We start from the raw sequence: 23,298 nt of genomic DNA on the forward strand, positions 1-23,298 counted from the left end.
TCATACTGTAGCAGGATGAGGTGTTACCCTGTAAAAAAGAATAAACGCTACATACAGGCAGAGTATTTCTTTTTTCTCTTGCCTTATCCAAATGTGTTCTACTCTTGTCTGGCCTGTAGCTATTGCATCATATTCAGCCTCTACTTGTCCTCTAAATCTTGCCAGAATCTATATTTTTGCCTCTTCAACAGTGATTAATGACCACACCAATTCATCCTCCTGACATGCCTGTTCTCATTACTTCTTCATCCTTTGACCCTTCCTGGTATCATTATCATGCTAATATCTTTTACCGTGTATGTCTTCAGCAATGGAAGCAGTTCTTTTGCATGACTTACTACAGAGCATTACTAGAGAGAATCAAACATTTTCTAATGCTTTGCTAATACTTTTCTTCATTTCTTTCACATGACAAGCCACAGAAATATAGAGCAGCTATATACCAATACTTCCAAAACTGTCACAGCAGAACTCCTTTGTCTAATGGCTATAGTTTTCTGTCACAGTCTCAGCTACATTTCAGTGGTAAAAAAAGAGCAAGTCAGTGGCAAGTTAAAAAGGGCAGTAAACAAGAGGTATCATAAGCAATTATACTATTGCTACATTCAGTTCCTACTGCCCTACGTACTCTGGTTGTTTGTTTTTTTCCTTTGGTATTTTGAAACAGTTTAGACAGTTAACAGAAACTCATGTCACTGCTTTTTTGGTTTCCTTTTTAAATTCAGATGCATAATATTTGAGCTGTAGCTATTACTGGAGGTTTCCTATTTCTTTTAAACACTTCTCTTGGAGATTTAAAACAAATCAAGCACATACTCCTATAGGCCTTTCATGTTATAAACATTCTCTTCTTCAAACAAAAATCTGCATTCTGGGTCATATTTGGAGATTTGTAATGTCTCTTTAATGGATTTTATGACCAAAGGGATTGTTATGATAATCTATTTTAAATTAACTTCTGTTTAAACAAAAGTATATTTTTCAAAAAGATAATCAGAGTGGGAAAATACACTCTGATCCTGGGTAAATTGCTCTGGCAGTCAATTACCCTCAGTTTTAAAACATTGTGTGTTTATTTTAAGTCCATATTTGTTTAGCTCTAGCTTCCATCCACTGGTTACTGTTGCACTTTCGAGTGATGGATTCACATGTCTCTAAAATTACGAAATAGCTGGTTTATGTAGATATTGAAGACTGATATGAATTCACCTGTTAACCTGTCCTTAGACAAATTAAGTAGATTAATTTTCTTAAATTGCATATTCTTGGAAGTTTTTGCCATGTGCTCAGAATCATTGTTTTGTTCTGTTCTGAATCTTTTCTATTTTTCAAGTTTTTTTCTTAATGGGTGAAAACAAGATCTGGACAGAAAAAACTAGCAATTATCTCAGTGATACCACAAACTCATCTCCCTCCTACTTGATATTCACTGCTTACTCATTCAAAGCTAATGTTTTTCTCTTAGCCATTATATTGAACTGGGGGTTCATATTCAGATACAGCCTATCACAAATTCTAAGTCCCTGTCCGAGTCACCGTATTTCAGCATACTTTCCTGCTAATCTGTAAGTGTGAGTGGAATTCTTTGTTTCCAGGCAAATGACTTTGCATTTGACTGTATTAAAATGCATATCGTTCAGATGAGCTCACCTGATGAAATGATCCAAATCCAGAATATAGAAATGATCTGTCCCATCATTATTTACCACTCCACCAATTTTTATGTCATCTGCAATATTTACCAGCAGAGATTTTGTATTCTCTTCCAGGTCATTGTTAAAGATTAACTGGCATTAAACCAAGAACAGATTACTGCAAATGTTTCCATAGGATGCAGAGTTTCAATCACAGCAATTTTTGAAATCTATCTATTAAATATGTCTTTCAGTCAAATTACAAAGGGGTTTGGAATAAGCTGTAGGTATACTATAGAATAGTTGAGAAACAGTTAAGCTATCTAAACAATAAAAATCTTGCTGGGCAGGCAGTAGATTTGTTACCATCTAATACCATTTTAGACTGTCCAGTCATAAAGCTTGAACATTAGGATGGGAATATATATACAAAACCACATTGTGCAACTAGAAGAAAACCAGTGCTTTACAAATAATGCAAAACAGATTTCTTCCTCAAATGTATTAATCTGAGTAGAGAACTTTCAGTATCCTACGTAATAGATAGCAAAAGGCTTCTGCCTACTTTGCCCCCAAAATACAAGCAGAACTTGGAGATCCCTTTGACTGTGGAGGGGATGCACAGAGGCAGCACTGTACGCACATCTCTCATTTCAGGATGGGCCTAATATATTTGGTAGCAGCATAATAACCTAATTCTGTCCTTTTTTTTCTTAGTCAGCATGGCACACAGTAATCTCACATGAGCCTGCATCTTGCAAGTTATGTAGGGTTTTGGCAGAACTGTCACTTCCCTTACAATACAATGCGTTTTGGGCTTGAATTCATTATTAAATAAATAGTATTTGTCTGGGATTAGTCAGTCCCAATGCAACGCTTTAATTTTTAGTGATTTATCTGGGTCATATATCAGTATGTGATATAAAACAAAACTGTATATTTAGTTAATCTTGTAGTAGGATGCATCCAATTATTATGGCAATATGGGAATAACTGTTATAAACTGGAAACTCTGTTTCCTCTGGCTTAGACATGACTATTTCAGAATAATGTTATTTTGGGCTCAAAAAAAAAGAATCGTCAAAGGTTTTGTATGGATTTCAAAGCTGTTTGCCAAAAAAAACGTTCCATTTTCAGTCCACCAGCCTTCCAGCACCAAGACTCCAGTCTCACCTTATTATTCAGGTATGTCAAATACTCTGGATTCTTATTGTGTTCTGTTTTCTGCACTTTCAATGAACAAATGTTTTCTCTCTTTTTGCTTATGCAGCGGCTTGAACTAGTCCACTAGCTGGTTACTATGGTCTGTGTGCTATAATCCAGACAAATAAATGTGCTAACATGTTACTGTTAAAAGAGAAGTCAAAACCTGTTTCTAGTCTTGATCTCCTGCATTGATGTGGGAACCTGTAACAATGTATATTAAACAGTGGCTGAAGCTCTAAAAGTCCTTGTTCCTTAACACCACTGTTGTTTTGTTTAGAAGCTCCTGAAGTCTTAATAGGTTATCCATATGCAATATCTCTTCCCTCTTCTATTTTTGCTTGCTTTTACAAAATGCAGTAATCTATATGGTAAAAGAGAAAACAGCATTTGTAATTTGTCTGATGAACTGGAAGAAAAAAAACCCAAGTGCAGTAGGCTATACGTCTAGCGCATAAGAAATGTTGGAGGTTTGCTGTCATGTACACTTGGAAAACACTGCTGGCTTCAAGAGAGTTGTGCTAGCATAGCTACCAGCACTTTACTTCTAGTATGCTGTACATCTGAAGAAAACTAATATCATGTATAAAAACTTGTTAAAATGTGACTTCCTCAGAGTCTCCTGGCTTTAAACATTACAGATTTCTTACTGACAATAATGCAATGTAGGTATTAAAGTATTCTTTAACTTTACAAGCTTTTACTATATTAAATATTTTTACTTAGGACATAATATATGTTTTAACAACTGTAACATGTGCAAACCATTTTATAGCCCTGAGCTACATGGAATTAAGAGAGGTTTAAAGGTAGTAAGGCTCATCTATTTTATCAAGGAGATGCGCTGTCTTGACATGCTCATAATTTGCAGGTACTAGACTTTCCAAGTGCAAATAGAATTAGACAGATGGGGTGGAACTGGTAAGAAAACAGAGTGAGTTAAGTCACATGAACTGGATTTTCTAAAAGTGGAAACATGAAATCACCCTTTCATTATTCTTGCATCTGACAAAATACATTATCATATGTTTTTGCGTGAACAGTGTAAAGATCATTCAAAACAGATACAATTGCAAATCAGGAAAGATCACACTTACGTGGAGCCCTGACAATGTGATTTCATCAAGCTAGAGCTTGAAATTGCCAGTGTCACTTCAGATAAGATCAGAGAATGCTTCCTGTCCCAATGATGTGACATTATCAGGTTTGAGACTGTAGCAAAGGCACATGAACAATTTTGTGAACTAACAAGGCAGACTGAGAACACACTGGTTGGCAGGATATTTTAGATCCTTAGATTGCCTGGAGCTGGGCATAATTACAGCTCATTTTTTACACATGGGAGAGCCATCTTGAAGTCAAAAAGAGCAGGGTACTCACTGAAGAAAGAAAAATGTTGATCTTTTAATTAACATAAGTTCAAGTATCTGAACTGTTTCACAGTATATGGACAGCTTCTGAGTGAAAAAAGCCCATCTTCTATACAAAACTCTTAGAGAGCTGTACTTCAATTTGTACGGGAATTATTTAACAGAATTCTATTTTATTTCTTTAGCTGTGCAGTGCTTAAGCTTGCTTTAAGAACTTATGGAAAAGTGAGAGTTCTCTGCTATTACATGCCATGAAGCTCATCCTTAATAAAGGTCATTAGGAATTTATTAGATGCACTATCCCATTGATTTGGCCTCCTGAAGTATAAAATGAACACAATGGTTCACACTCTTAATTAAAGAAGGGCAAGGGGGCAGGAAGCCACTTAGATTTCTTGGCTGTCTGCACAGTTTTGGCGTTGTTTGGAGCTCAGTACACAGCACTTCTTCAGGAACAGATTCAGAACTAGAAGTTAGGTACATGTCCAAATGAGAATTTATGTATTAAACACAGTACTTGGGAGGATGCTGGAGGTCACATGCAAATTTGCAATCTGAAGCTGTTTCCTAATGCTAAAGTCCTGAATGCTACTAAATGCCTCTCCTTTTGATCTGGAAATTCTCTAGCAGCTAAAATTTGCTCCTGCATAGAACTGCCTTTATCTCAACAGGTGTCAAATTCCTGCTTATGCAGAAAGATCTAATTTTTGGACTTAGGTATCCTTCACAGGCTTACTGTGTCATTTGCCTGAGGGTTAGCGGGTGGACATTGGTCCTGTCTGCACAACAGACAAGACAAAGGCTGTTGTGATAAAGCAGTTGGGGGAGGCAGAACTGTGAAGTGCTCTTGCCTCTGTGCGATACATGAATGAACTTAAGAATAAAATATTATTCTATCAAACATGTGTACGCTGTACTCAGAAGCCCTGTGATTTCATGGAGCATGGGCTGCAATATGTGAAATACTAATTCCACGTGCAGAAGAATACTGATAATACAGAATGTCACTTTGCTCAACATATGCATGTAGGATGATACTGAAATAATTCAAAAATTAACATTTAAATGGAGAGTATCCTATCTCCCACAAAGAACACCATTTTTCCCAGTGACTCCCCAGAGTATTAAGATTACAGCAGTTGACAACTTTCCATATGTTTGACAAAACATGAACCCGTAATTTCAGTGTGTAACTAAGAACCTGTGGTGAAGACTTTTTAATAGCATAGCTTCTCTTCAAGGTCCCCACATTTGCACAAAAGTTCACATCAGCTAGAGCAAAAAACCCAGCATTTTCTTCATCTTAACAAACTTTCTTGCATTGATTAACACAGTGTTTTATGAGACCTGAAAGAACAGAGTTAAATGAACAAGAAGTGAAAACTTATGATGGATGTGTCCCTCATAGCATTTAGATCTTTTCCACTTGATTAAAAATTCCTAGTTCCTCTTCACTGAATTGTTTAGAGTTTTTTAGCAGCCTCTGTCCTGATTAAAACAAATTAGCATCAAAGATCCCCAGTTGAATGAGGAATCATTAATTGAGAAACATGCAATGCTCCTTAATTACCTTAGAACAGTCAGAGAACAAATAATCTTAGGTTTCAAAGGGGTTTGCACGCACTGTGCACTGTGGGCTTATTCTCTGTGTCTGCTGGAATAAAAGTAGACTTGCATATACCGTTGAGGGATATCAGTACAAGCCTCAGTAAACACATTGTAGATTGTTTATCTAAAGTGAAAAAAATCACAAGGTAATGGCTGACTGGAAGAGATAGATGTTTCAGTTTATGATGTTGATCATAGCTTTCAATTTCCTTTGCATATGCCAACATTGACTGAGAAATAATGAAAGCTGTTCTTTATTGATACAAATTTAAATACTTCTGAGTAAAAAACTCCAGCTCTAGAAGCACCTAACAAAATGTCAGACACGTGTGTACAGAGAATAACTTTGAAGCTTGAAATAGCAGACAAAAAGGCTATAAAATTTCATAAAACCTGGCTCAAAATGAATCCAAGGAATATTTGCTACTCCTTGGTTGCTTGTTCTTTGTTACACAGTTCTTCCAAGCATTAATTTTTTCAGGCTATGACTCAGATTCCACCGATCAGTACAGTTACTGCCAACCTTTAAAGGAAAAGTAATAACTGTCTTTTTCAAGGGCACAACATACTTACTAATAAGAATAGTTCAACATTTGTATTGCTCCACCAGCTCATATAAGAAATCCCATAGTAAAAAGTCACTCAACAGCACTGAATATATTGCTGGATGTGGGTCCGTTATTTGCAGTGTTTTGTCATTAAGGCCAATGCAGGAAGAGTTGCTCACTTAGAAACTAGACAGCAAAATTAAATGCTGTGCAGGACTACCTGAACTAGTTGGCAACAAGCTCGCTTTTACCAGTGCCAGAATCCTGTGCTCTCCCTCAGGTAACTAGCTCTGTAGAGAAGAAGGCTATATTAGTAGGGGCAGAGTACAGTGCTGATGCAGCTATGCCCTTCTGGTAACCAAACTAACTCACCTAGAGTTAGCTGGGGAGCTCTGCACCATGATACATTATGCTATATAGGTGTGGCCTTACAATCATTGGCATACAAAACCCTGAAGTGATGTAATGCAGTGTACACACTGAACACAACAAGATGATTCCAAAGAGTATAAAGGACAAACACCAGAGTAAGAAATCAGAGTAAAAAAAGAAAGTCTCCACACCACAGGACATCTTTGAGCTTGCTCCCAGTTTCTATAAACCTATTTCTCTGTAGTCAATGAAGTTTTGCTGATATATCTCAAGAGGGTGATCCTAGGTTTGTTAATGAACTTGACCTGAAAGTTATTTTCTGGCCTTTTGTACTCTGACTTCTGAAGGACGAGAGAGGCAAATCCAGCCTCTTATGCTGAAACCGCTTTGCTGGATCCTTCTTCAGTCCATAGCCAAGAATCTCCATCCCAGGCTGGACACCTGAAGCTTTCAAAGATTTCATCAGGTCTCTTTCTTCTCCTAGACTGTTATGGCTGGTATCACTGTGCAGGAGGCTGGTATCACTGTGGAGGACAGGAACTGATGATTTGATGGACTAGAAAAAACTTAATAGGGATGCTGGCTTTCCATCCTCATGGCTACTCCATTCCTCAGAAGTAGAGAGGGAAGTGGAGAGACAATGCAGATCTGCTGTCTGCTCCCTGTATTTGATTTTGAGGGCTCATTTCAACACTCCTGCCTTCAGCTGGAGAGATGGAGAATGAATCTGTCCCAAGTAGCTCCCAAAATGTAGCTCCCAAAATGTAGCTCCCAGCCAGGGCACTTTTCTGAGAGATGGGAGAGAAGTGGTCAGCCACCAATTCACTCCTGCATGAAAGAGCACAGCTATACTGTGTGGGGTTTTGGGGGGAGGGAGTTGTTTGTTTACAGCAAACAGCAGCAGCCAAGCTGCATTTTGTGAGCAGTCTGAGTCTATATTTGGAGACAACTTGTATTAGCCCACTCTGAGGACTTATATTGAAGAACAGCTTGTTCCTGAAGCCAGGTTAGGCTCTGAACTGCCCTGCTCCCTCAAGCCTGGGGCAACTGGACCATACAGAGAGCCATAATTTGGGTTGCCTGAGGCAGCAGAGCAGGGTTTTCAGATATTGAATACACATGTCTGAACTCAGCCCAAGTTGCATTTGGTCACTTTTGACAAAGCCTAGAGAGATAGACTATTCAGATAGAATGGGAATTGGGTCATGGAGAGAGAGTTACCTTTTCTAGGTAGATGCAATTCTGCTTGGAAGCCAGCTTGCAAAAGGTGTAAGATTAAGTTAGAATCTAGTATTCTACAGGAACTAATTTAGATCTTTGTATCTTCACTGGAATCCACTCAGTATATCTACACATCTCTTCCTCTACTTTACCCACTCCTAAAGCAAAAATCCCCTTTTAGCTACAGTCTTTGTACACCTGAAAGGGGAAAAAAGTCAGAGAAGCCCTGAAGCCCCCAAAGGACACTGCTCTTTTTATGCAGAAAGATATATATGTTTGCAAGCAACAGCACAGACTTCGATCCAAACTAACACTTCTCTAGGAGAGGCACACATACATTGTGAGCACAAATGTACTGCCTCAGCAGATGTGCGTTAGCACGTATTTTGTCTCCACCATTCTGAAATAGAACTTCACCTGTACATTATATTTCTTACAATCAAGTGAGGAATCAGAAAGTAAAAAGTCCAATTGTTTACAGCTTTACATTTTACTTAAGAGTATAGTGATGTCATTTTTGTTGTTGAAATCATAATCTGTATGACTACAGCTACTGATGGCCTTCTTGTTGGCCTTCAATTTTAAACAGAGACTATAAATCAAACAAGTTGATCTTTCCAGACAGAAAAACTACTACTGGCACATTGCACTGCTACAGAAATACAAATAAAGGATTCTTTGCACTTCTATGTTGTTTGCCATCAAAGCAAGGTTTTGCAAAGCTGGCAGAAGCCAACAAAGTTTCAAAGCACTCCTTTTTGCTTGGTCATTTTTATAACAAAGGGAGTTTGCTGTAACACAGAAGTTTGAGCAAAGACAGGGTGAAGCACAAATTCTGTATGCTCCAATTCAAGTCACCTTTGAGTCATGCAATTTTAAAGGCTCCCTTTTGAAAAATGGATTAATTTATAAAATAAAATAATTTATTCTTAGTATAACATTAGTAATATCAGTGGCTTAGTAGTGAAGAGAACTTTGGACCATCAAGCAGTAGGCATTCCTTTGATGGGACCCACACAGGCACAGCAGAAAGCAGACTGTATAAAATGGCAGTCAAGTAAATGAGAACACCTATATGGCAAAACGGTTCATGTGTCCATAGCAGAAATTTACTTAAAATACTTCAGTTTCTCAAAAAACCCACCAATGCCAAAAAAAGCCAAACAAAACAACTCCCAGACCTACAGTACTGCAGAAGTTTGGTAATGGTTTAGCATACCTGCTCTAGCTGGGGTTCTCTAGATCTTAGCATAGTTGATCATCCTGGATGCACTTGTGACTCTGAAAGCTCTGCTGACAGTAACAAGCTGGGCAGGCTAAAGGCATGCTGCCAAACTGAGGTATTAATGCTTGGATTTGAAGGCCCTTTTCTCTCTTAGGAGCACAAATGTTTAGGAAACACTTAAACAAGTATTGGAAAAGCAGAAATGATAATCTGGGTAAAACTGCCAAGGTCAGAAAAGGATGTAAGAAAAGGATGTAAACTGAGAATGTGAAACATTATTAGTACATACATTCCACAGGAACCCAAAATGCAGCATGGGGAATGAGAACAACTTGGTGGGTAGAAAAACTTTAAAAGGTTATAGCAGGAAACAGCCTTGTCCCAGCAAAGTGTCAAATGAAACATATGTGCTACAGAAAAAATTCTAAGGAAATCACTGAGTAGCAGTTAAGAACAGTTTTGAAGCTTTGCAATATTTGTATATGAAGTGAACAGATGATACTAAGTGTAAGATGATCAGAAATATAGTAAGAAAATTGCTCAAGAAACTAGCAGGATAATTCCAAGAACAAAGAACGTGACATGGCCTGATGAAAGTAGTTGGAAAGTAATCAGGATCAACATGCAGAAAGGACTGAATGTCTTCTGAACCTGGATCAGTTTCATGATATTGAATCAAAATAAAATGTCAAGAGATTAAGCCAACGCAAAAGACAGTATTTGAATGGCATGGTGGAGAGGACAGAGCAGAACAGGAACGTTGACATCTGAGAGCATTCAAGGGAGAATCTCTGTCTGGAGGAAAGGATATCAATTTCTTGCAAATCCGATAAACAATGAAAATGGAAATCTCTTATTTTCAAAGAATGAAATTACAGAGGGATGGAGGGGAGTACTTTAATGAGCGGCTTAATGATAAAACCAATAAAGGTGAACAGCAAATGGTCATTTTTCATACAGCTGAGCTGTTTGTGGAACTCAATTCTGATGAGATCCAAGAGGCAATTAGAAGTCTTGGAAAAGCTAAGCACCAGGTGTTGACAGGATGCCCATTAAATTATTAAAAGCAGGAGGAGATAAGCTAAGTCAAAGGCTGTACAGAGTAATTTTGTTGATTTCAGAGATCTGAAAAAGTTTCAGAGCAATGGAAGGCAGTTTTCATAAATTGAATGTAAAAGGTAGTATAGTGCCTCTCTTTATAATAAATTCTATAAAGCTCTCTCAGAAAGTTTTCCTTTTATTTTTATTTTTTAATAAATATATAAAGCAGGGACAATCCAGTAAAACCAGTGGGGATTCTTGAAAAAAGGAGTTCTACCAATTATTAAATATTTTAATGAGATATTTGTTAAAAAAATAAGAATATAATCAGAATGCATACATGGATTTATAGGTTTTTAAAAAGTTTATGATGATATATCATGGCCTTTGACACACTGGAAGGATTAAAAACTTCATATTATTAGAAAGGCATATTCACTATTGGCAATGAAGAAGACAGAGCACAAATCAGGAATAAAATCTAGCCCATTTAAGATAAAGGCAGGATTAAGGCATGGAAATGTATTATCCCTAGTATTCTTTAATGTGGTTAAAGTGGTACAATTACTGACATTTTCAGAATACAATGACCATGAAAACAGCAGAGCACACTGAAGAACCTATGGTCTGGACAATTGTGAATGAAGCAGAAGATGTTGCGCAAAGAATGGACACTTGAAGGAGGCAGATGAACCAATAAGGTAAAAAACAGACATCTGGCAAACCTGATTAACCAAAGATATTAGTAAGTTGAATAGCTTATGTGTGTACCTCTTACATGATTCATCAGCAACGGGCAAATGATGACCTTGACAGCAGAAACTGAGAGCAAAGTATGTGGCAGTAAAAGATTGCTGTTGTTTGAAGAGCTGTGGAGTAAGAACCATTTAATATCTGTCAGCAAATGTTTATTTATTTTTTTTATTATTCATCAAATTGTGGTATAGAAAACTGAAATATTTAGCACTAAAGATATTGATACTAAATAACTGAATAAAATATACTTAGCATTCATAAAGTGACTTATTTGTAGTTTGTTAAAGAGCTCTGAGTACTCTCTAAACATTAATTATTTAATCAACCTTTAATATTCCTGTGTCATTAGAAAAGTTAATTTTATCATTCCCAAGTATTCAGTTAGGAAACTTAAAGCAGAAAAATGATTTGCCAAATTCCAACCAACTATTTAGTGGCAGATGAAAATTGTCTACATTAATACATTTAGAAAAATTTTATACCTCATGTGGTTTTCTGTGCTATTAGACACAAAATGGTGGCTTGCAGGAATAATAATAGATTTAATTTGTGAGAGGAAACTTTTAGGACACAGATTATTTGGGTAGAGTTCTGTCATAGGAAACATCCATAGCAGTTACCCTAAAAATTATGTTCCACAAATGTATTTATTTTTTAATTTATATTACATAACTGAATATCTTAGGAGCTTTAGGACTTCACATTAAAAAAAATTTTTTTTTCATGTTAACCACTAAAAAATCATGTCATAACAATGATTTTTGACACATACTGACCTGGAAAATAATGCAAAAGAAATACTCAGACCTTCAGTGGAATAAGATGGTCAAGGTATCTTCTAGGTCTGGGAGTGTGTTAGGAGAGACCCAATACCTGTTCCATCAGTTTCAGCCCTCTATTCAAATTAACGAACCAAAGAAAACAAAGCATTTCTGAAACTGTCCATGTCCTTCCTTTCTTGCTTATTGCCTGATAAAAAGTCTGTTGGAAAAAAGCATTTGCTAAAATCGGAAAAGAACATAGCTAAGCATTGTTTTGATGATAACATCCAAGACAGAAAGGTAAACAGCTACTAACAAGTACCAATTCCCTCAAACCCCAAATTCATTTAAGCTTTCCATATTATCAGCTCAGGCCTTAATTTAGCATTTAAAAACTGCTACAGGAAAAAATACAAAAAAATAAAGGACATATAATGATGGTAGGCATGTGCCTCACCTTACGCACTCAATCTTGGACATGCTGAAGATACTGACAGCAAATCGGTAAATCCCCCAAATAGTATTATCTATATAGTATTTCAAACAAGACTTCTATATCATCACTGATAAGGATAAAGACGTTTGAGGCTTTATCTCTGCAGAATTAACCACTGGCACACACATAGTCACTGATTCAATTAAATTCTTTAGACAATCCACTGCAATATGTGAGAATTTGTGAGGAATCTCAGAAATTATTCTGATTTAGATCAGCTGTGAAACCAACTACAGAACACCATTTATATATATATATTCTGTATATATATCTATAGGCTTCCTATGTGTTCTAAAGAGATTTTTTTTTTCTGTTTGTTCATAATTCCCATCTTTGCTTTCTCAATTCAGAAAGAAGCACGTTTTGAATATAACTGAAGTGGTACAAAGAGATTTTTTTTTAACCCAAACACAACTCAGCCTGGGGTTGCGGTCGCCATTCAGCTTGAAGGACAGTAAAACTCAGGGGGTGTCACTAAAATTTCAAGGAAATATACAAGATTTTGTTCACATGTTGATTTTTACTTCAGAAATGTTTGTAGCTATTTGGCCATATGAAATAGAAATATAAGGATACATTTTGGAAGTGAAATAATATTAAATTAGAAGAATTTAAAACAATATATGGCTCTGAATTATACAACCACAGGTTCTACAAGGCCTGCCTTTGACAGCCTTGTTCTGGTTAGTTAATATTTAAGCAAGTATAGCTGAAAACAACATGAGACATCCTGGCCAGCTGCAGACAATGGGAGTTTTGCTACTGAAGCCTGTGGAACCAAGGTTATTCCAAACATCTAAATTTCTTTAGGTATTCTGTACCTTACAGACTACCTGAAAAGACTACCTGAAATAAGCATTGGTAAATTACAGCTTTTTCAGGCAATGCTGCATCCTACAGACTGAAAAATTAAAGTTAATTTATTTAATTTTTTTCAGTAATGTCAAGCGATCTGGATAGGACAACTTTGCATAACAGAAAGAGAAGGAGTGCTAAATACCTTCAACAGAGACTTTTCCTTTATTGTCAAGAAACCTTTCAGATGCTTTTTTAAAAAAAACTGGTATTGAAATTAGGTACATAATGATTTTGTAATTTAGATGAAAGTCAACATTATTATGCATGAGGAGTGACTATCTTTTAAAGTGATCCCGAACTGAAATTCTTACCATCAGGATTCCAGCTCTCTATGTTAGATTATTTAGAAAATAATTATTGCTGCAGATTTTACACATAAAAAATCAATGTCCAGATGTGAACTTCTTAAAATGTTTCTGATTTGGGAGGATGGGAGGGAGTTCAACCTATAGAGACAGCAATCAGCTAGGAAAATTTTAAAATCAGATGAATCTGAACATTCCTAGCTAATGGTATCTTCATGCCTTGACACTTCTAGAACTGGACTTTAGGTTTTAGATGCAATTTAATAGGGGTAGCATCTGTATTTATCTGTAGATAAATATTTTTTTCTAAAGGAAAACTAGCTTTACATGACATTTCGAAGAAATGCAATGACTGAAAGCAAGTATTCTGAAGTGTTATAAATATGTGCTCAAATTATATTTCAGTAGTTTCAGGACTTTATACGAGTATACATGTTCAGAAAGGAACTGAAGGACTGGTGAATCCATGCTATCATGGATGGTCTATCTTATATTTTGAACAGTAATTCAGAGCTGCTGAGTTTCCCTCTGCAGAATCAATACACTGAGTGGGTGGCAGTGGAATCCTGACAATTAAAATTTCACTAGTGGGTTACTTTCCAGGACAGCATTTAATAGTTTATTTTTCATCCAACATAAATAATACTAGGGCTAAAACAGGCCATTCAACATTTTCTGACTCTAAGAAAAGAGTTCAAAAGTTAATCTTGGAGTACAAGGTTTAATAAAATTGGCTTTCTCATAAAGTGATCATAATGTGATAGTTGATAAAACCTCTCATATGATGTACAGTGGTCATTATTAAAAAGTTAGCATTTGCCAACAACTGACAGGATGTAGTTATTAGATACATTATACTATTTTTACACCTTTAAAATAGAAAGCAGTAACAGTTACTCTGAAGCTTTGTTTTGAGAAGTGTTGGCAAACTTCTAGTATTTAATCATGACGATTATATAAGTATTTCTCTTTGTTTATTTTATTTTTATATGTCTTTAATAATTTTCATGCAATCAAGGACCCTGGGAGAAGAAAGATACATGAGGAAAAAACATTCTTAGAGCGAATGAAAACGCTGTATGCTCCCGTGACAAGCATGCTTTTCTTGTAACATTTTTAACTGTTAACATAATAAAATGGCTGATAGCTATTTGCCCATCTCGAGTGCTGCAATAAAATATTTTAATCCCTTTAACACTTAAATTTGCTTTTCAAGTCATGTCAAACTCCAGTTGAGATACAGGTGCATATATCCTTTTTTGGATAAGTATAGTCAAAATAACTGCTCTACAAGAATACATGGTCTGTCTGTGTATGGAGGTCTCTGGTACATTCACAAAACACACACTGTATATTTCTTATGTGAAATGTTTTTAGGTTAAGGATAACACAGAGTTTGGAAAATATTCCAGACAAGTGGTTCTTTCCTTTTCTTAAGTATGTTCACCATATAAACCAATTCTACTGGTTTATTTTCATTTTAGCAGATCAACATTAAAACTGACGGAATGGGTTATTTTCAAAAGACCATTCTTCCAATATACTAAGCAGCATTGATTGAAAGTTCCCAACAGAAGCTTTAAAAGGAATTATTTAAGTTTTAAGATATAAGAGATTGAGGTCAGAATAGTCAATAAAAGTCACAAGATTGTGATGGCGTTATTTTAGGATAATAATCTTATTTTAAGATATGAAAATACTGAAACAACCATGCCATAAGAAATAATTATACCATAATTCATAGATGCATAATTTATCAAAACAATACAGCAGTCATGGTTAGACGCAACCTAATATTCCTGTATAAGATATAACTACATACTGTACAATCGTTCATTTTTATAGTTATTTTTTACATTTAGTCCTCATCCAAATTAAGCTGAGTACTTCTATGTATGAATGGCATTACAAAATAAACACAACTCACAACAGGGCTTTATTACTGCTACTGCACCACCATGGCATGCAAGTAACTATGTAGTCAACTATAAACAGTAAATGTCATCATCTTCATGAAATAAAAAGCAAATGAAAAATACAGATATAATAGTAAACATCAATTATCTTTTTATATCTTTCATATTTACCAAAAGTCTGTCATTACATGAGGCATTTATCCCTCTGTATCACTCTCGTGCACTAGTATAGTGGCAAATTTGGAGCTGAGAAACTACACTTTCAACAAGATCTTATAAAACTACTGGTTTCATATTATACTGCTATCGATGTGTAATGCATAAATTAGAATATGACATGTCTGCTACCTACCCCTTAGAATTCTCTTGATCTTCCATATATTCATGAATTGTGAGTAAATAAAAAGACTGAGGGCCATTAAAGCTGTTGGCTAGATTTTCTAGTGTGGTGACCAAGCCCCCAAAAGCTTGTAAGACTAATGTCCAATAGAAAGGAAACTCTTTCATCTGCTTTTTGTTGCTGAGTACTGGTTGTGTGAGGTCCCATAATGGATGTCAGATTTGAGAAGCACTGTTGGAAGCTACTTGGATTTTTAATACTTATTTATTTCATTTTTGATATGCAGGATAATTCTTTAACTGATGTGAAAGTGAGGATGACATGAAATTCTGCAGCTGGGAGAAAAACACCATCAGAAAACCATACCTTATTATTGAACAAGGGTCAAAGTGGTGATTGGGATTCATTTCTTCTACTTGGAGGTCAGGACAATTTACAGATATTAGAAAATTTCAATTTTGAAGTGGGAGCAGGTATATTACTGTAGAGTAACAGCAAGTTAAACTCTCCTTAGACTTGCAGTCTTGAAGACAACTTTGGAAAAAAACAGCTAACTTGATTGCTGAAGAGGCTTTTCCATGCTCAATCAATTCTGATAATGAGTTAGCTGGCATAGAAGACTGACATGCACTCTTTGCAAAATATCTCATTCAGAATTAAAAAAAAAATTCTTATGAATACAAACATGAAAGCCCACCCATGATTCTGCTATATCCCAGATTATATTTCTGAGCCTCTTGCAAAATAAAAAAAGAACACAAAATGCTCAAATCAAGCTTTTATATGAAATGATAATTTAAATATTATGTGTGGTGTTCTCGGCTGTACCTACCTACTAAATTCAAAAGCTGCCTACCTATTTGAGGCAATGATAAAAGAACACCTAAATCCAAATGATTCTCTTTAGTTCCTGCTTACTAGAAAGATATCTTAATGCTGATTACAAGGAAAGAACTGTACAATTCTCATTATTACATTAAGCTATACAAAAATGTCCTTTAGTTTTCTGGAATTTGCTTAATATTCAGTTATACAATTTCCTTCTACATTACAAAACAATGTACAGTTTTTCCTAGTTGTATTCAAGGATTTTCCCTGCTCTGATATGTTCAGGATTAAGCATACTAGGTATTTTATTTCATATTTTGCTGATATCAGAATCCACTGTTTTTATCAAAGCTCATTAAATATACTCATACCTACCATAAGTTTGTTCTGCTTTGGGGTATAGTAGGCTGCTAGTGAGACTATAACGGAGCACATTACCTCATATGTTCATTCATAGGTTTGCCTCCATAAAAACTGAGGCTGTAGTATAGCTTTCAATGGAAGCCATTTAAAAAGAAAACATTACAGAATATACAATTGCAGTTTTTGGATCTCAGACACAAGTTCCTTGACGTGTTGAAAGGTGATGTTTTCGATTTCTGACTCCTGAACTCTTATCTTTACAGTCCGCAGGCTTCTGTTGTGAAATGTCTATCAGTGCACTTGCAATTGCAAGACCTGTAAGATAAATAAAGGAAAAACAAAATTTAATGCCCAGTTTTTCTGAGAAGACTTCCACAGCAGTGTGATGGTTCCTTTCATGTCCAGTTTTTGTACTTTCCCAGAAATCATCAGCATTATTTCTGAGATAGATGCCAAGCTCTCACTTTCTAAAATTCTACCTGATAACAGCGAAGAAATGGAGGAAGAAAAAAGTGCAGTTAAGACACTAGACTGGGAATCAGGAGAATTCAGTTTCATTTCAATCTCTTATTGATCAGCTGTGTGACCTTAGCTTCACCTCTTTTTATCACCATTTTCTTGGCTATGTGGACAAGCTCTCTGTGACACAGATTTTCTTGTATTAAATGTTTGTGCATTGCATTTAGAAAGGGATGGAGCTATCAAGTCAAAAAATGAAAGAGAAATGGACACCACAGTTAAGACAAAGTTATACCCTTGAATATTTCCTTTTGCAACATATGTGTTGTCCTAATTTCAGAATATGTAAAGATTAGTATTTACCACAAATAAAAATATATACAAATACTCCAGAATGCGTGGACTTGAAACAATTAGTGAAATGTGATGGTGTTGGCCTGTATAAACTCTAAACATCGACAACTCACCAAAACTCTTCTTTTCCAAATTCTGGTTAAGTTGTTGATATTTCATGACCTGTTATAACCTTAACAGAGTATTACAGAGAGTGTGGATAGGCATGCATAAGAAATGAGTAGTTTAAGAACTTACTCTTCCATTTGTTTGTTACTGCATATTTGCTAGAAATTACTGACTTCTGAATTTAAATGTTGTGATGGACAGTATGCTTAACTCATGATAGTCCTTTGGAATAATCTTTAAGCTCACACAGGTGATGTTGTAAAGAAATGGATTAGGACTGTTCACATCATCCAAATGTTCTACTCCACCATGGCTGCAAAAAAGCCATGAGAGCCATATCTGCAAAAGCATGTCTGCATACAGCCCTAGCATAGGCAAAGCTGGTACTGGTTCTCCATACAACCCAATACATCTCAGCCTCTCACCAATAACAACGCTACCCCACAATGAAATCTTTTAAAATATGTTTCACTATGTTTAACAGACAGTGTACATTTTCTTAACTCAAGCCAATATCAAACTCACTTTCTCCAGTACAGAATCCAACTTAGGCAATGCCTATTTTTCATGCATTCCCTCATTGCAACACTTATCTACCACGAAACTTTGCAAAAAATATTTTTCAGTTGCATGTGTTTCTACAGGCTTCTCCTTGAACATAAGATATATTGTCTGATATGGTTCAGGTTTCCACTGTCCTGGAAATTCTGCGCTAATGCAAACTGTAACATTATCTTTCCTACTTCACAAAAATGTTGCAAGAATTAATTAATGTACATAGAGCTCTTTGAAAATGCGCAGCACTACACTGTAAAACACTAAGTACAATTATCATTGCTGCATTTCAGGATATGTAAGAACCAACATTAATTAAGTCTTTTTCCTCACATACACATATATATTTCCTGGCATTAGCTAGTGATTCCTTAAATTGGACTTTAATAAATGAAATTAAAAGGTATCTTTGAGGCACCTTTAAAATATCAGCAATATCTTGTATTAGTGAATTCAAGGATAAAACCTAAATGACATTTTGATGCTTGCTTACATGTGATTCTTTAACAGCTAGGCTTAGGAAGTATGCTAAATGGAATATATATTATAAGAAAAACAGGTTTTCCAATTTTTTTGTAAGATATTTTAAAAATATGCTTGGATGCATAATGCTAACCCCACTTTACATAACAATTAACATAAAGGAAGAACTTTTTCCTTCAACTCTAATGCTGTATACTGGGACATGCTGGCATGCTGTTAGAGTTCCATTAAAATTGGGTCACTCTAGAAGATCATTTTTCAAAACGTCACATAAATCATCTGATGAAATTCATTTACTATGTTCTCTAAGCCCAGAATAGTTCCTTGTTATCAAAGCAATACAATTAACTAGGGGAACAATTCATTATTTCAGACTGGCGGTCTAAAGGAATTTCATTTACCAAGTCAAGCTGATGCACAAACACTGCAGGCAAGCAGAATTTACATCAAAATACAACAGAAGATTTGATAAAAATGCTGTGGTTTAAATATTCATTAAAAAAGGACTTTACCTTTATTTTATAGTTTCATTACTAAACAACAAATCTTAATGTGTTTATAGTCATTAAAGTTGGAATTGTAAATCCCATAGTACTTGGTATCTGTTACCATTGCTTATTTCATTTACCTGCCTTCCCCGAATGCTGCAATTTAAATATCCTCTATCTGAACTGTTATTTGCCAAACCAGTCCATGATCTCTGGTTGCTTCTGACTCTTGAGTAAGGCGGCCATAAGGAAAAGTGGAATCAGTATGCTTCTCACATGGAGAATCAATGGGTCACTTCTAACACTCTGGATATTCAAGCCTAGTTGCAGAACCAGACCTATTTTTAAGTCTAGTTTGCTTTTCTACTAAATGTCATAGAAATAACCTGACCTAGTTCTGTGCAGCTAAAACAATCTCTAGCTTGTTTTATGGATATGTATGGAAAGATCATTAAGAAGTGAGCCCAGTCAAATACATATGTGGAAAGTATATTTTTGTAAGAGATAATTGCCTTCCACAATGAGAAGAACACCAGGGAAAGCAATATGAATGTGGTTATCTTTAGCAGAACTATTGTCTTTCCTAATGGAAGCTAAATGGTAATAGTTTATTCTCAGGAAGTAACTGCCTAATCATAAAATTACTGGTGTGTGAATTTTTGGTGTTTTTTTTATTTTTTTACAATTATGCAAAACAATTAATAAGTACAGGAATAAAATACAGCACATCAAATGAGATTGCCTTGAAAAGTGCACTCCCGATTTATACACAAACAGCACTTTAATTCTGCATTTGAACAAAAGCATCTGAAAAAGTCATTCATTTTGAGATGCTCTCCTCCCAGTCTCTGTAAAAACAGGCAGTACTATATATTTTAATTTTCCAGCAAAACAGCTTCATTAGGCGTGAAAGGTTAATTGCAGGTTTAAGTGCAGTTCAGGGAACACTGCACGGGTCTGTAGTGAATAGCACAGTCTGCTACAGGAAGGCTGAGCGCTATAAACTGTTTGCCCTGCTGAAATGTTTTACTACCTCATTTACTAACTGTCTTCTTTTACTGCTTGTATTTGTAGTTCTTCTAAACCTTTAATAGCCACAGTTTTATTTCACTGTAATCAGATTTAAATGGAAATACCCATGCTGGGATGTTTAAACGTTTTTCCTCTGATTGTATACAGCTACATTTGAACTGATGTAAGGCTATACTATCTCTCAAAGTAGAAAAATCCTAGCATTGAAAAAGTTACTCTTACATGCTGGCTTGCATATTTAAAGTCTTTTTTCCTCTCCTATTGTTCATTCTGATGAGAAATGCATTGAGTTCTTACTCTCCCTTTTGTTGAAATTAAGGGAACAAAGGATGTCCTGAGATTCATGGTTAGGCAGGTAACTGGAAATATTTTTTCAATTTAAATATGTATTATTGGGAGATAACATTTAGATAGATGTCTTCATTTGATTGAATCCTACGTGTTTTCACTGTTACGTGGAATCAGAACATTCAGAATGCTTAAGACAGTAATATAACTAGAACTCGGGTAGATTAATTCAATTTGTTTGATATTTTAACTAAAATGACAATCATTGCTTAAGGTTACCTGAAGCAAAGAAAATAAAATGACAGCTTCTATACAAAGAGACTTAAAGCAAAAAAGACTGGGCAAGCTGTATACTAGTAAAGTAACAGCTTTACCCTTCAGCACCCAGCAGTATTTGTGGCACTTCCATTTGTTGTTTCTTTAAAGACTCATTACCATTATCACACATGTTCAACTAATAGTGGACAGAGTCCTTTTATTGTAAAGGATCTGTTATTCAAAGCCTTTCCATTGTAGAAAATGCAATGTCCACTAACACCCATACAAATGGATCTAAGTAGTTTGAAAACATACTGAGTAGGTGATGGGAATTACTGGCTCATGAAGATGACCATAGCACACAGTGAAGACAGTTTCATTCTGATCTCAATAAAACTACTGGTAATTATGTGGGGGATTTTATGAGTTCTGCCATTTGTCATTATTTCCCGTCTACAAAGACCTTTTTTACAGATACACAATGTATACTGTGTGTGTGTGTGTGTGTGTGTTTGCGTGTTAACGATATATTTATATACCAAAATGCCATGGTAAAAAAACCGCAATCTTTTAATCTGATGAAACAGATCATACTCAGCTCAACCTCTGTGGATATACACCAGGTCAGCATACATTTATTCTTTAATGGAAACATATATGGTAGCTATAGTGGCTATAATGGCAGAGGAATATGACTTTCAAAAAGGTTACTAGACAAGTGTTTCTCAGTACCCACTAAATAAATTCTCTCACTTACCAGGAGGCATTGCACTAGGAATATTCTTATTTAGCTTAGTTGTTTGGTAGAATTTTCAAGATTCTCTCGTACTTCCCATACTTCTCCTGTTTTCTCATTAACCAACCACTTTTCAAATAGAGGAAAATGGACTGACTCGTGATTAATTTTCATAACTGAAATGTCCAGAATGTTGTTTGTGCTACAGACTCCTGTGCTGTAGAGCAAGTCATTTCAGGAGAAATCCAAAAGGCAAACAAAATGGAACCAGAACAGAATTCAGGATCCAAAAGAATGAGCCACAGAACCTTCTCCTAACCAGATACAAACCTGAAATTCAAGTGCCTACTTTCCAAAAGAAAAATGAGAGTCATCTGAAGTTCAGTGCTGTACATGACCAGAGGTAACACACCGTGGCTGAGCAGTTTGAGCTGTATCTCACAACAGAGCTGAGTTCATTTCAAAGTCATGAAATGGTGGAATCCTGTGCCGGTATCTGAGGGTCCTGATCTAGCAGGTGTGCCCAGACAATATCCAGACATCATCGACTTAATCACAAAGCAGAACAACCATAAGCAACTGCCAAGAAGAGAAAGTACACACATAACCTTTTATATTAAAAAGGGTTTTGATTTGAATTAGAATTTTAAAAAGGACAAGATGATAGCACCTCAAAACCACAAAATCTTTTTACGGGCCTCTCTTCCTGTTTGGTGCATCGGTGTATATTTTAAGTTGACACCACTCTTAGTATGAGAAGGATATTTTAAACAAAGTAAACTAACTAGGAAATTACTTTGGGCAAGAAACCCAATCATTTTTTTTCAGTGAGACCATTCTGTCAGATGGGAAGACAGCCAGGAGACCAGGAGGTGCTTTCTTTTCTTATGCATGTAACTTAATTAAATAAATAAAATACAAGACAGAGCTTAAAGCATAATAACAATAAACTAAATAATGATAGTGTGGAATTCAATAGCTACACACTAGTAGAGAGGAGATGTCACAGTCCTTTGCATCTGTTTTCATAATGTAACTAGCATACCCTTGGTATTTAGTAATAACATCTATCTATAAAGGGCTAAGAAACTCTTATTCCCAGAATAGACTTATAAATTACCTGCTGTCAGTTTGTGGGGAATGCAGACTATACAATAAAGGATCTTTTACAAAATGTTCAGCCTTTCCCAATTTTTCTCATTTTGAAAGGAAATGGCCTTACATATTTGTGTGAAATATTTGTGTTCTGAGGGGCCTGTAGTGATTTCTGTATACGGTCAGGCAGTTTTCCCTTCCATTTTAGTGTAAGATATAGCTAGTTTAGTCTGTAATCCAGGCCTGTACAACATCTGGTGCCTTCAAACTATTCCGTGTGCTAGTGGCTAAGAGACAGCGTGCACTGTTTGGTCTCTGGCTACGGACAGAGCGGGATTGACTATGCAACCACGTGGCACGTTAACTCCCTGCAGCACAGCTGCTGTCTACAAGTTCATGCACTAGTAGCCCAGTCTGCACCAGTCTGGGCTAGTTATCCAAGCACTTTGGGATACCTTTGGTCCATTCAGCAGCATGAAAAAATACTATACTGCAGAAGGGACATAGGGAGGCGTTGAAGACACTGTGGCAGTAGGTTGGAACTGGTGCAGTCTAACGTTGATTAACTGAAATTTTTTTCTCCCACCCTCTTTTCTG

At 35.9% G+C, this 23,298-nt stretch overlaps 1 protein-coding gene across 1 annotated transcript in view; it reads right to left on the reverse strand.

Annotated features, from left to right (window-relative positions):
* Positions 1 to 17,035: 17,035 nt before the first annotated feature.
* The window catches only part of ATRNL1 (attractin like 1), a 568,892-nt gene continuing 562,629 nt past the window's right edge, over positions 17,036 to 23,298 (reverse strand). Inside the window, exon 29 of the mRNA XM_026069767.1 lies at positions 17,036 to 17,160. Coding sequence (XP_025925552.1) covers positions 17,036 to 17,160 — 125 coding nt within the window. The remainder of the gene's footprint in view (positions 17,161 to 23,298) is intronic.

Source organism: Apteryx rowi, unplaced genomic scaffold (assembly GCF_003343035.1).
Source record: "Apteryx rowi isolate R43461 unplaced genomic scaffold, aptRow1 scaffold_3, whole genome shotgun sequence".
Lineage (NCBI taxonomy): Eukaryota > Metazoa > Chordata > Aves > Apterygiformes > Apterygidae > Apteryx > Apteryx rowi.